This window comes from Oreochromis niloticus, linkage group LG23 (assembly GCF_001858045.2).
Source record: "Oreochromis niloticus isolate F11D_XX linkage group LG23, O_niloticus_UMD_NMBU, whole genome shotgun sequence".
Lineage (NCBI taxonomy): Eukaryota > Metazoa > Chordata > Actinopteri > Cichliformes > Cichlidae > Oreochromis > Oreochromis niloticus.
Genome location: NC_031986.2, coordinates 11,403,850 through 11,419,431, shown reverse-complemented (window position 1 = coordinate 11,419,431; position 15,582 = coordinate 11,403,850). Strand labels below are relative to the sequence as shown.

Here is a 15,582-nt window from a genome sequence, read left to right as displayed (position 1 = left end):
ATTCCCAGCTGAAACTGCTGATGACTAATAGCAACACAATTGCATCATTTTGCATCTTTTACTGTCATATTGACACACCAAAGTCACTTTGAAGACGGCAACTAACTGCAAGTGGTTGCAGTCCTGGTCCCCATCAGTGAAGCAATCATTGTAAACAGTCACAGTAAGTTTGGTGGTGTTGCTGTCTCTAACCACTGTTTTTAATATGCAAATGAAACATAAGCAACAGCACTGGAAGAGATCCAGCGGCGCATTAGGAGACACCCATGAAGGGGAGCTCATTCTAAAATCAGGTTTTCGAGTTGCAAAACATTTTCACTGCACCTCACACTCTTACATCCCTGCTGATGACTTTAGTGTGATCAGCACTATTCATTATTTTAACACTTATCTTTACCTTTTTCACACCAGTGTACAATAATGTCCCATCAGCAGACACTTTGTTTACTTCTGACTGATTAAAGTTCATATTCAGCTTCTTTCACTATTTTTAAAAGAATATTATATGAAGCCACAGTCCTGTTCCACAAGCATAAGATAATGAGCACTAAAACTCAAGTATTGTATTAGCTCTGGTTCTGATAACATCTAAACCCCCTCTGGGCTTACACATCCGATTGACACTTCAGCTTCTGTCTTAGCTTAAAAACTGACAGCGCCTTTTATCACTTATGCTTTAAGTGATATTTCCAACGCTTCAGCTCGTGCTTACTCTTTGTGCTATAACTTAAGCTCCTTTCGGCACCGTCTCTTCAGCTGCTACTGACTGGGTATCCCATATGAATATATATATTTTTTTAAAAACCTGATGGAAATCAAAACTTTAAATGTTTCAGATGCTTCAAGTGCATTTTTGACAGTGTTTTTCTTTAAGAAATCATTATGTAATCTAGTTTCTTCTCTGATTGATTAAAATGTGGCAGGCTTTGTGGTGCCAGGATGAACGCTCAAATAATTTGCGAAACCTGTCTGAAAAGCCGCCTAAGCACGACTAACAGGTTGTCTTCTCTGTTATTGTGCCGCACGCCGCCAAACACGTTTCTGTTTGGAGGCAGAGTCGACGCTGTGAGTGACAGGGCGGTGCGCAGACATATGAGAGATGAGATATTTGTGTGTGTGAGCTGTTGTTGTCAGACAGATGAGTAATGAGGTGTGTGTGCTTCTTCCGTGTATTTCCTGTAGCAACCTAGTTTGAGAAATAGCGTGCGTGCATGTGTAGGGAAATGTGTAACCGCGGGATCACAGTTTCGGTGTGCTCGCCGGTGCCCCCTGACCCTCGTCATATCCATCACATCAACTGACTGCCACTGCTTGTGCGCTTTCCCACACATTGTCTTTACAAAACACACACAAATGCACCGCTAAATGCTGAAGCTTTGGAAACGTCAACACCAGATGAACACGATAAAGTGCGAATGACTGTTCAACTGCACTGCTACACCTTGACATATTAATAATGAGACAAAAGCGTGAGAGAGAAAAAGTGAGTGAAGAAATATTATCCAAGCATTTTAAGAAGGGAGAGTGCAAAAGGTGAGAGGAGCAAGAGAAAAAGCAGCAGCTCCTGCAGTTAGCGGGGTAGTATTAAATGTCTCATTTATTAGCTACGAACATAGCAGGAAGTCTGGATCAATTAAAGGGCCGACTGCATGTTTAGCACTGCTCAGCCTTTTGCAAGTTTCATTAGCTCTTCAGATATAAAGGGAAAGGCTAAGAGAGGTGTGTGCACGGACTGCATGTGAGTCAAAGAGAGAGAAGTGGAACAACCTTAGCTTTCACCATAGCAGGCAGTGTAATCAATTAAAGGGGCAGGATGCATATTTATCACCTTATCAGGCTGAATTAGACTTTATCTAGCTTTCAATACCTACTTCAAGGCAGAAAGAGACAAAAGTGTGTATGTGTGTTGATTTGAGTGTGTGTTGATTTGAGTGAGTGGGTGTGTGGATGAGAGTAAGGGGGTTTCCAGAGGAGTTGGTACAGTGGATGAAGGAGGATGAAGTGATAGCGTATTGATCTAAGGAGTCCATCAGGCCGAGGACTCAATATGCCCAAGAGCTGTGACGGCCTCACAAGCTTTCACACAAACACACACACGACACTAAGGCTCTTTTTTCCTCCTCCACACGTCGCCTACATCATACATAAATTCCACAGGCTGGATCGCAGGTCTTGATCAGATTACTGATCACTGCAGCCGTGAGCAATCATTAATTACTTTAAGACTAATCCCTGATTCTTACGCTGCAAATCTTTTAACGGCTAAAGAAACACATGAGTGAATGAGCAGGAGTTAAGGTTCACAGTAACTCATTCAAGAGCACAAACGAAAATCTTGAAGCTCCCCGGTGTGAGCAGCTGAAAAACCGGTTTTCTGATCTTAGTAAGTTCATGTCGATCAGAAAGGGAGAGCACCATTCAATGTTTAACTCAAGTCAATTTGACTTCAATTCAATTAATAAACACAGCAAGTAAAAAAAGGCTAATAAGAAGAAAGAACTTGGTGCATCCTGGGAAGCTGCCAGCAGCATAGGCCTGTTGCAGCATAACTAAGGGAGGATTCAGGGTCACTTGATCCAGGTGAAAAAAAACTTTAAGACAAATCTTTAAAGTAGAGACAGTGTCCGTCTCCCAAATGCAAACTAGTTACACAGAAGAGAGGCCTGAAAGCTGAAGGCTCTGCCTCTACTCTTAAACATCCTACAAAGTAAGCCAAAAAAAAGTAAACCAACAGTCTCAAGGCCAAGTGCTTATAACATGATACAGATGATGATTACTCAAATGTGAGTCATGGGTTAAAAAAACAATAAAAACTGCCTTTTCCAACACTTTTCTCTGGACTTGGATACCCATAATAATCAAATTCACTCAATCTCAGTCAAGAAAGGTAGTGGGAAATTAATTCTAGAACTAGAGGTCACATCTCTGTCAGACTGTTTTTAGATCCACTGATACTGAGTAAAAGATTATCTTGTAATGACTTGTAATTGTCATCTTAGTTGAGAGTATTTGACCAATATTGCTAAACACAAAGCATAGCTAATGGTAATGTGAAAGATTTGCTGGTATTCTGTCAGATAACAGTTTATAACAGCTCATTCATAAGGGAGCATCACTGTCTGCAGCAGGTCCCATAGCAATCCATTCAAAAGGTCATCTCCCTCTGGATCACTCAAATCCATGGTGGCACTGGAAAAACAGGCCAGAAAATCCTCAAAGTCAGGAGCACAACTTTTCTTAAGCATCTTATTTGTACACATAAACAAAAGACAAGTTGGCCAGTTCATGTGGGGACACTGTTTGCAGTCACCCTTTCTCACAATAGCACCAGACTCTATATGAAGTGCCAAAAAAGTTCAGGGGTGCAGCGTATGTGTGAAAGCTCCTCTTCAAACATGAGAGGCTGTACAAAAACTTGTGAAGGAGCATATTTTAACACACAAATAAGCACTTTTATGAAAACTAGCATAGAAGTTTAGGTGCCTACACCTAACTAAACAGTGAGTGAAAACAAAGAGGTGGTTGCACACCAACCAGCACATCTACTGCCTCTGTACAGTCCTGGGGAAAATCCAGTACACCCCATTTCTATATGACTTTCTCTCACATTGTCATGGAGGAGTTTTGGTCCACTCTTCTCTACATTGTTGCTTCAGTTCATTGAAGTTTGCGGTCACTTGCTCCTTTAAGGTCACACCCAAGAATTTTAAATGAGTTCAGTTCTGGATTTTGAATGATCCATTACAACACCTTGATTCATTTCTTTTTCAGCTGTGCCTGGGATCATCGTCCTGTTGCATGACCTGGTTTTATCCAAGCTTCAGCTGTCAGACACATGGCCTCACATTTAATATTCATTCTAGAATATTTTGGTATACAAATGAGTTCATGGTGCCCACGTCGTGTGGCTGCAAAGCCCGCAAAGCAAGCTCAAATCATGACTCATCCCCCACCGTGCTTTACAGTTGGTATGAAGCGTTTTTGCTGATAAGTAGTGTTATTTTTTTTTTTTTACTTCTGGACAAATGTGGTCTTGCTCATTATACCCAAGCATTTGATTACGCAACCTATTAATTCCTATGGAAGCGGTCTTCGCAGGACTCCATGCACACTTATATGCTCAGACTGTTTGCTTCCTGTATCTGATATTACTGCATACCCAACACAAAAAGACCCTCTCTGTAAGGTTGCAGCTTCTTACAAGAAGGCAAAATGTGACTTCCTGGTAGGGAAAGAGCCTACAGCCAATGCTGTCCATAGAGCCAAGCCTCTGGTGTGGTTTTAAATGACAAAGCAACATAAAGAAACAGTCTTAAAAAGGGAGTCACATTTTAAAAACCGTTGTAGCAACATCTTTACAGGCCTTGTTTTTGTCTGGGTTTAAATAAGACTGCAGCAGTCGAAAGCAGGGATTCATCTGTCAGGCAGCAAAGAGATGTGGATTTATGCAAACAGTTCTAAGGACACTTTAAATCATCTATAATGAGCCTGTTCATTTTGGTCCAGGCGTGCTGTTTGAAGCACACGAGGCCCGACATTTCGTGGACAAAAAATACGGGCTCTGTCATTGTGTTTACACGATGCCCACTGATGCCCGTGTTCTGCTTAGTCACCGCTGAGTTGAACACAGCAGGAGTAAACAGCAGGGCTCCTTCTCCTCCCTCCCTCTCTCTACCTGAGTTTTCCTGACACACACATACAAGTGTGACCTCACAGAGCCTCCATCTAGTCCTCCACGCACATTCAATAACCCACGGAGGACAAAAAAGTCGGCCTTAATGGCGGCCCGTTTCGAAAAGAGGCCGAGCACTTGAAAAGCTGATCCTTTCAAAGTAATGCCTGGGGCAGAGAGCTGGACCACAAGAGGGATATTCACTGGGTTTCTCCATTTGTCTTCAGTGAGTGAAAGGCAGAGACCAAATATGCAACTGGAAATACAATATGTTCACCTCTCAAATTTATTTACTGTTCTCTTGCTTTCACTGAAAAACTAGTTTTACCCTGCAGGAGTTTAATCAATGGAGAGTGAACATTGAATTTCTGATGGAGCTCTTTTATTGCTCCTTTTAGAAAGCAATGAAATGAGGAAGGCAAGAATACCTAATATAAATAACCTGAATATCTAACAGCTTATCCTCTCATCACGTTTAGTTGGCCAAAGGTAACAGCAGACATCAGTTTCACTGAGAAACAAAAAAAATCTAATTTTGAAGCTATTTCCTGTGTAACTCACCGGTTTAAGAGACCCGTTGCTTTGCTTATCAGGTGGAGGTGTGGGTGTCATCTCAAGGGGCGGGGCCAACGCAGAGTCGCTGCTGCTCCTCACCATTAGAGGTGTATCTGTGATGAGAGACATGGGCGTTAGAGACAAAGATAATGAGAGGATGCCGTCGGCTCCATCTGTGTTTGTCTTTCGTGTTGCACGCTGTTGAAAAGAATCAATATTATATTAGCTCTCTCAACTCCAAACCCACTGTGGGTGATGAGAAGAGATGAAATCAGAAGAGCAGAGGAGGAAAAGAAAATGGAAACAGAGTTGGCTTTTGTCTTCCTTGCTAAACATTTGGCCTCCATCATTTCTAGATGGAAAAACTGTGATGGTTAGACAGACCCCTGAGGCGCTGGCACGACCGAAATGAATAAAAATTCATTTGAAAGCATCTCGTGACACCCAAAGAAGATATTTTGAAAGAAAACAAAGAGAAAATGACTCCTGATTGAGCACGGCTAATGTATATGCGAAGAGAAACGACACGGGAAATGATGAGAAAGACAAAGTGTTTGGAAAACACGACCTGACAAAAAACACTGTAATCTCTTTTCAAGGGTTCCCATTTATTTTAGGATGACTCATAGACCCTGAGGGTGGACACGCAGCCACCCCAGCAAGATGCCCAAGCCTCACACCCACCCGCAGAGAGCATTTACATATGACCAGCTGTTGCCTCAACACCCCCATGCACACACTCGCCGCAACCCCTCAGCCCAGAGAAAGGGAGAGGGGAACAACAACGGGTCTGATTCCACAATAAAACAATTCAAAGGAAACTAATTTGGACTTTTGTGCTGCCTCTTGCATTTAAAATCAACCCCAAAGGGAGCAGACGGGAATTTGTGGAGGTAAAACCCACGGTGGAGTGTTTCCAAATGTAACTCGACAGAGGAGAAAATAAAGTCAAGGGGAAAAGAAAAAGGCAGAGTGTGAAGTAAACAGAAAGAAGGGAAAAAAAGCTGAGGAGAGAGCCAAGAGATGGTGACAGAGAAAGAGCAGGGTGAAAACCTGGAGAGGGAAGGCAAACAAAATTCTCTCCTTTCATGTAATCAATCTCTCTTTGGAGGGTCAACGACAGGGTCCTGGTCTAACGTGGTCAGAATAGAGAAGGAAAGAAGGAACTGGCAGAGGTCGCTGTGTGTGTGTGTGTGTGTGTGTGTGTGTGTGTGTGTGTGTGTGTGTGTGTGTGTGTGTGTGTGTGTGTGTGTGTGTGTGTGTGTTTAGAGATTGTAGACAGATGAAAAACGATCACTCCAATTGTCCCAGACACACAAACAAATATTCTTTCAGGCTCAAACACACTCATCCACATGTTCGCTAATCTGAGTTTGTGTTCAGCTTTATTAATTCATTTTTATTACTTATCCTAAACTATCAGCTATTCTCTGCTGACTCGCAATCTTTTTCACACATTCCTTCTACCTCTGCTAACGCTGAATGTCAAAAAAGACTCGATGGTGACTCGCTATCACTGACATGCTGGAATTTAAACAAGGTGTTCCGAAGGAAAAGTAGGAAAAACTTCAAAAATGTTGGTTTCTTTTAATTAGGACTCAAGTTTTCCTCTGTTTTTCCCCTCTTACATTCAGTTTCCTTCTTTTTTTTCCTGCTTTGTTGAGGAAAAAACAGAATGTATGTAGTCTAATTTCAAAAAGCAGAATTTGTGTAGAAATGTTTAAACTACACAGGAAACTGAATGATTTGCGATAATGAAATGTGCTTTGATTTAACAGAGAAACATCCAGAGGAAAAAAAAATGCTATCTCTCAGAGCTCGCATCAAACGGCATCAACGCTTCTCTTTATTTGTCTGTTTCTTGCTATTTGTTAATTTTGTGTGCGTCTAAACTAGGTCACGCTATCTGCACAAACTTCTCATCATTTAAGAAAAAAAAACTCCTTTAGTGAAAGTGTATTCAAACTGAACACAAAGTGAATTTTAGAAACAACAACTCTCTGCAAACGTGCAACTCTGTGCATCTCAGACATAAATCTGTCTGATGGAGGTAATGAGGGGAAGAAATGTCAATAGTGCAGGTTGAAAAGTTTTAACAGGAACCCAAAATCAGCACACAGGTTTTGTGAAGATAAGAAAACATGGAGAGGGGGTCAGGAGGAATAAATCAGAAATGAATGGAAGTTCCTTGTAAACTTAAGAGGTGGAGGTTGAGCTGTAAAGACACAGAGACAAGTATGACGCACACAGCACCAATGCAATGGCTGCTACAGTTACATTCACTGCGTGGGATGATTATACAATGACCTCAAAAACAGTTCAGTGCCCTAGAAACTGGTCAACGATACCCTGACAACCACAAGTCTCTGACCAGTTGGCAAGTGGTTTCTGGAAGTCGCTCACGGTTGGTGGCAAAGATGCATAAAAAAAAATCTTTTTAGTAAATCGTTTTACCAAGTGTTTGCAAACAAGTTGGCATCTTCCATGCAAACTGCAGGCAACTGCAGCAATCTGTTCGCCACCAAACCAATCACAATTAGGTTTTCAGTCTCGCACCATCTTTGCAATTTATTTCACATTGCAAAAGCCAGAAATCTCCAGCAACCACTTGCCAACAAGTTGGAGAGTCAACAGTTTTCCCTTCCTCCGACTGATCCACTGATCCATCTCTAGGCCTGTATGACTGAGACCTACGGTTCTTAACATCAAAAAGCAACAAGTTTGCCAAGTCAGTTTAGAGTTTCCCAAGGGACAAACTAATATAGTACTACACTACTTTTAGGAAAGTGAATACAACATGAAAGTGCCATGTTTTCACTGACATATGAGCATATTTAACTCGCAGACAGAGACCCCACTTATAACTGATACAACCTCAAAAATTGAGTTTCAGTTCCACCTTTGGGGTATTTCGGTCTAAATTAGATGCAAATAAATTTGATGAACAACCAAAGCATTTTTATTTATCTTGCTCCATTTGTATACATTATCTTACTAATATAAATTCTAAAAGCGTATACAGCTATATTTATTTGCTACATTTTATACGAGCATTGATTAGTGCATCCCTGTTCCTTCCATCCTTCCATTTAACCACAGAAGGCATGTTTACTGTTTAAACATTTCCAGATCAGCATATGCATTTGTAAAGGTCTCCAAGCTCAGAGGGGCCATTTATCGAATGCAGTAAAAACCTGTCATTAGATTTATGGAAAGCGAATGCAGGTAATGACTCACATGTAGTCCTACCAAATGATGAACTGCAAAACGCTGGAACAAACTGCACAGACAGACAGGTTCTTTAAGTGCCAAAATACATGACATCATGTTCATAACAGATGGATCCTGAGATTAGACACACTGAGTGATTAACCCATTTTCCAAATGGCTATAATTGATTTTCTAAAACGAGCTTGAGAAGTAAGGTGCATCATTGTGAAACCTCAGTCAAGAGCCTCCCCCTCCCACACACAGTCATACTTTGCTTCAGTGTCAATGATGCGACTTTGTAAAGTGACCAAGGCTGCTCCATGGTCACAGTCAGGCTCCACTGCCCAGTGGTCAGCCCCATAAATCCTCCTCCGTTTATCTATTGGAGTCAAATCTGCCTCTATCAATCCTCCAAGCACTTAGAGTCCCAGAGCTTGGCACAGCAATGTGAAGGAACCTGAGGCTCATTAGCATTGAACTCTGACCTGCAGTGACCCCTGGACGGTCAAGCAGTGTCACTAAGGGGCGGGAATATTGATGAGAGTGACAGTTGTGACTCTCTCGGGTCAGTCACTATTTGAACGGTCATAAACAAGACTCTCTCAGAGGAGTTGTTAATCAAAGCTGGCTGTTCTGCCAATAGGATCTTTAATATTGAGCCAGTACACTGAAAAATACCCAACTTAGCTGTTTACAAGGCCAAAAAGCAGCAGCAATGACCACATTCAACTTCCACTAACTGAACAGGCACATCTGGAGCTCCTATTGCCAATTGCAGTCTGCATGTAAACAAGCCAGTGTCAAACATTCCCTGCTTTAAACAAAATATTGGCCATCCATTAAGAACATTCATTAGTTAACTTGAAGCTTATATCTAGAAACACATGTTATAAAATGTATGTTACAGAAGAAAATTCGCCAATCCTTAGGCCCAACTTTGACCTGACAGGCTTGTAATACATTAGTAGAAACCCTGAAATCAGAATCACAACTAAACTGAGTCATTAGAATAATTTAGGTTACACAAACTGAGGAATAATTTATTAAGATACATATTAAAGAGTCAAAAGGTAGGAGCTGACCAAACTGTTTCAGGACTTTGATTAAATCTTTAATGATTATAGTGCATGTATGCATATATCCCATCTCCTCCTTAGCGGCTGGGTTTTGTATGAACATCGTCACATATACAGTGATTACTAACATCTATGTGCTTTTAAAATAACGATTATATAGCCAAATTATTTTGATTTGGCACATAACGGTCACCAACATTTGTGTAAATTACAGAATTTTCTTTGAGTCACCACTAAATACAGAGTGAAGAATTGGAAATGAAGTCCTTAAGGTCGACATGACACATCAAATGTCTAGAAGGTAATTTACACCATAAATTCCACAGTCATAAAACTGTCATAGATTTGAACACTGTCGGTGAAAATGGATTTGATAAATAAGTGTTTGAAGTTAAAGGTTTTAAGAGCGTGTGTAGTGCCCTCTTGTGCCAGTAAAGAACGCGATGTCACTGGGTTGGTTGTTGCTAGCAGACTAACATTAGCTTATGTTAGCTAACTCGTGACAGAACAGGGGAAAATAAAGAAAACTAAAACTAAAAAGCAGTCTTAGGGGATCACTTTTGTACCACTCCTGGCTCCAACACTGAGTTTTATGTTAACAAGTATATACAGTTCACTTTCACTCTCTGTTTCTTAAGCAGTAAGCAGTTCTTTATTGTTAGCTAGCGGCACTGAAGCAGGAAAATCCAACTATTAGCCATAACGCTCGGGTTTACAGAGCACTTTATTTTCTATTTCAGACTAAACAGGTTTCTATATAGCTTGCAAAGAATACAAGTAAATCTAAAAATGTATACATAATTGCTACATGTCCATATCACTCCATTTTTAAGTGTTTAGAAACAACCAGTTTTTGCCATCTGACGATATACAGCAGTATAAGACATAAGTATAACAAGATAAATTAACCATAGATCTCTGTTTGTGCCATACATGAGTGAAGCGAAAGCACCCCAGGCCTGGCATATGCTATAAAAATAATATTTAAACAAACTGAGGAGGCTTTGGAAACAGACTAAAAGTACGTCTAAATACAGCAGCCTGCCATATGGTGCCCTCAGGACAGGAAGTGAGTATCATTCTTGCCCTTTTGGCAAAGTGAACAGAATTTTTTATGTATTTTAAGAACACACACATTTTCTGAATTTAGTATGGAGTCTATTTCGAGAAGCCAGGTGGCAGAACTAAAAACGTAGAACGTTTTATTTTAGCTTCGCTAATTCGACAGGACCGTGCACCCACAACCACAAGGTAACCTCCAACTTTAAAACAGACCCCACCCATGAAACTCATCTCAGCTCCCACTTCAAGGCCAGAAAATGGTAGCGCGCTGAAACACACCCAACTTATGTTCTTCCCTTTATCTTTCCATTGAGGTTTGTGTAACTGGAGAGAGCTGAGGAGAAACTTGTAAACTCTGCCAGCTCTGTGTTTATCTGCCTCAGACTCTCCATCTGCAGCTCTGTGCCTAACTAGGCTGCTTATGCAATTCTGGGAACACAGAGGTTTATTTTAAGAATTTCCTCTTGTTTTCAGTTCTAAAAGTTCTGCAATGCTGCTAGTTCACTTCCAGGGCAAGATGAAAACAAGGATGCATCATGTTTCTGACTGACTGTGTTTATGACTGTGTGCCTTTGTGTTTGTATGTGCAAGCATGCGTCTGCTATACGGACATTTATTATTATGGACAGCGCTTTGCTCGTGTGCACATTTATATTCGTGAGTGCGTGTGTTTTCATGCCACAGGCCTGTGTGGTCTTGTTTTGCTGGCAATCGATAGAGCAGCCCAGCTCAGGCTGCTCATGGGATGATGCGATAAGGACTCTTTTCCTAGAAGTGTGTGCGCGCGTGTGTCAGTGTAGCAGCAGATCAATGCCGGTCTAATCATCCCACTGGGGCAGCGTGAAGTCCAATCACCCTGTTCAAACAACTGGCCCAACCTGACACACAAACACTTTGATGCCTGACTGATTACTGAATTGCTTCTTGTTCTGTCCACCAGCATTCAGCGCGATTACACGCTTTCTTATAATCAGATTATTGTGAATAATAAGATTTAAGTAACTCTGTGATTAAAGCATTCACATGGTTTGGGGTCACTTAATTTTCCTACTAAGTCTCGTTTCAATGACTTGTTGGTAAATGCTTTAGGATGTGTTGTAGCCTGCGTGATATTATTATCCCACAGCTGCGAGGCTCTCTACATCAGTTAACTATGAACATTTTTGGATAATAGAAAGATGAAAGGTCGGTACATGAGACAGGAACACCGCTATCAGCTAATGTTCTCACTTGTAGTTTGACTAAGATAATCGAGTTAAAGTGTTTACACACAGTGAGGTCTCGAAGCCTTCAGACAAAAACCACCACAGTTGATTTAAATCAAATGAGTGAAGTGAAAAGCAGAATGTTCAGCTTTAATTCAAGGGGTTTAATAAAAGTATTGCATTACTTGTTTAGGAATTAAAGCCATTTACAGCCATCAGGGCCTGAGGAGAGGGCATGAACAGCAGGACCAGCTCAATGTTCCCAGGCCAGAGAAAAATGGAGAGCAAAACAAATTCTCAAAGCGCATTTGCACTGTCGAGGTGGAGGGCCTTTCCCCTCCAGAAGTAGACATTAGCACGATGGAAGACCATAGCTGCTGGCTCAGGTCTGAACCCACTGCTCTCTCTCCTTCTCTGTCTCGCCATCAAGGGACCGTCCTGCCATCTGTAACCACTGCTGAACCATATGAAGCTCTTCTACGATTCTACGCTTGATTTATTTTACCAAAATTAAAAGAAAAAAAAAAAAAAAGAGGGTAAAGGCTTAGAAAAAGCCTAACATAAACTAACTGAATCATCAGTCTCAATCACTGAGACTGAATGCCAATCACCCAAATCACACCCAACAACTGGGGGAAGTCAGCCACCCACCTCTCATTTCAGGGTATTAACATTATTTCTCATATGAATTTTATAGCCTGTGTCAATTCACTCAGTTTACTTTGCACTGATCAGGATGTCAGACCGAACCATCCTGAATCAATGCAATACAATTTTTATACTATAATATATTTATAATATAATAAATAATATTAATATATTGGCCATTAGAAATGCCAGCACCAAAATATTGGCAAATAGCTAATATCAACCAATATATCAGCCCCATCAATCTGTCAGGCTCCAATTAGAATAGCAAATATTTATTTCATGAAGTAGAATACAATAGAACAGAATAGCCTTTTATTGCCATTGTGCATGTACAACAAAAGGTTGGAGTTAAGAATACCAGACTGTAAGTGCATCTTTAACGGCCCATAGCACATGCAGCCAATCAGAGATTAGGTGGCTAAAATTGTATAAAGTTGCGTGATATTTCAAGATGAATAGACAGGGGTGAATTTTAGTACTGTCATAAAATGTATTAATGCTGCAAAGTATGAAAAGTGGTTTTCATGGGCTTTGTAAGTCCTATTGTTTCTATTATTTCTATATAAGAAGAAAAGATTTTGTGCCATCACTGTTCCTCTATTTTTATGAGGTTACTGTAGACCAATGCTTGCTTTCCTACTCCTATATTTCTTTATCTTTTGATAAATCTGCAGCATTAAAAGCCACTCTGAATCTTTGCTTGCACTTTAAGCACTGATGCACAATCAATTAACAACATTACTTTTGACACTTCATTTGGTATTCTTCATATTGATTCCTGCAGTATGTCTGTGATATCTCTGTGTTCTGGTTTAAATAAGAGAAATGGGTCAATCGATTCCTAGGGCTAATTTTAACAACCTGCGCAAGCATGTATTTCATAGGCTGCATAACCCGAGCCTATGCGATCCTGTGAATTAAACCTCTCTCTATCAGGTCTGACTGTTTACAACCCATCGCTTTGTCCTTGTCTCCAGACATGATGTTACTCCAGAGCAAGATATGATGTAACACCTGGTTAACAACCAAACTCGTTACAGCAAGAAGGACAGCAAACACACACAGACACGCACTCCCGTAAGACTTTCCCGGCAGTAGATATATGGGCGCTTTGGGTGCGATTGGTTGGTTAACTTGCATGCAGATTCTTTTGTCATTGTGTGCGCGCGTGCATGTCCGGATGACAAAAGTGGCCTTTATTGCGTCTGGCTCCCTATGAGGGGCGTCACAGGGTCACATCATAACTAAGTTAGTCAAGGTTCAGCAGGGCTGGAGAGCAGGTTGCGGGGTGGGAGCAGGAAGAGGTCCCACTGGGTTAAAGACAGGGTGGAACAGGCATATCGGGTTTGGGGGGGGGGGGTTGGCTGGCTGGAATTAGTCCATTCATGCTTGGCTGGACCCTGGGCATGCTAACAGGCTACAGTGCTAATCTAGTTAGAGCTGGAAGCCATGCAGACGCAGGGAAAGCGGGGTTGGATGGGAGGGTGAGAGAAAAGATTTCCTGGGGGTGAGGGGGGTCAAGGTCTAGGGCCTCGGCTGTGGAGCTAGATGGCAGGTGGTTTTAGCTGAATAGCAGAGAAGGGAAAAAAATGAGTGGATCGAGAGGCGAGAAGGCAGATGATGGGGCTTGGGGTGAAAGTGGGCACACAGAGAGGGCTAGCAAAGGTCAGTTGTATGTGTGGGGGTGTCACACTGTTCCTCTACGGTTAACAGATGGAGGGAGGAGAATGAAAGGGGTTGCAGGGTGACCCAGTGATTAGACAGACCCTTAGTAAATCACATCAAGGCTCTTTTATCTTGCTTTTCATCTTTTACTTGGTCACTTGTCATTCAAAAATTAATCAATCCAAGGCACAGGAATGGAAAAGAATGAGGGAAAAATTCTGCTCCGATTATTTACAGTAAAATGTATCTATAGCCGGAGCAGCCTACAGCCCAGACAGAGCAGATATTTCCCCAGAGGCTCCCTCAGGCTTCTGACTGAATACTCTTGTTATGCCGTTTCCCCTCTGTAGACCCAGTAACTTCTATACTTTATTTTCTGACTGCAAGGACGTTTACTTTTTATATCAGCTCCACTTCACAAACATAGTAATCTGTCATCCTCCATATTAAACTGATGAGTGCATCAGATTGACTGTGGAATGAGCGGCACCAAACAGCATCAATCCCCCTTGATCGAGTCACCGAGCTTCTAACAGCCTTGGTAAGACTCATTTTTCATAGCCATTCCCACCGTCTGATTTCCTACAGAAGGAGTACATAACAAGACCAGGACAGATCAGAGGAAAAGTCCTACAAGTGACTCAAGGCCACAGGAATTTAAACTTCTCTGCTCGCACACAGAGCTAAACCAGTCTTTCCTAAAAACTAAAGCTAAACAACAAAAAAAACAGAGACTAATAAATATAAAAGTCGAGGAAACTAATGAAGCTGTGCAGCAGGTTGGCATGCATATTTGCAATGCATATTTAAAATTCTCTAGTAGCTTTATTCTCACTATGGTAACCACACATCCTCCTACTGGCACCATTCTGATTATTTGAATATTTTAAAAATTAGATCAGCTGTTATCTTTGATCAGCTTTTCTCATTTTTAACATATATTTGTCATCACTTATGTATACAAGGCATGGTGAAGCAGCTTGTGTCAAAAACATACATGTTAAACAGTATTGTTATTAAAAGTATAAAAGACAGACCGGATATAAAGATAATACTGAAGTTGTGCATTGGTATATAGACTACTGTCTTAATGTTTTACCTCTTTAAACCAAATGTGACCACCTTAAACCTAGCACTGCCAAGTTAGCTTGATCAGCACGGTGGATCCATAATTAAATATGATATTAAACAGGACTAAATATGAATAATGGAAAAAACAGGCTCAACACAAAGTGTAATCTGAATATACAGTTGGATTGTCTTGTTCACTGTTTAGTTGCACTAAGACAAAGTTAAAACTTGTCACTCAGAAAGCCCCTGAAGGTTCTTATCTAGATCAGATAATATGCTGTTATTATGTTGCAGTTGCTAAGATGAGTTGTTTTTAGCATTTATGTACTTATGACACCTTATAAAGGCATCATATCATTTTTATTTCACAACAATAACATCTCATTTATATATGCAAAACTTCTGTTATGCATGC

The 15,582-nt window shown here is 41.0% G+C and overlaps 1 protein-coding gene across 3 annotated transcripts in view; it reads right to left on the bottom strand.

Moving 5' to 3' along the window:
* pard3ba (par-3 family cell polarity regulator beta a) overlaps positions 1 to 15,582 on the bottom strand; it is a 98,699-nt gene that overhangs the window by 42,694 nt on the left and 40,423 nt on the right. For all 3 annotated transcript variants that reach the window (XM_019351930.2, XM_019351929.2, XM_019351931.2), the window contains exon 4: positions 5,234 to 5,340. In XM_019351930.2, coding sequence (XP_019207475.1) covers positions 5,234 to 5,340 — 107 coding nt within the window. The remainder of the gene's footprint in view (positions 1 to 5,233; positions 5,341 to 15,582) is intronic.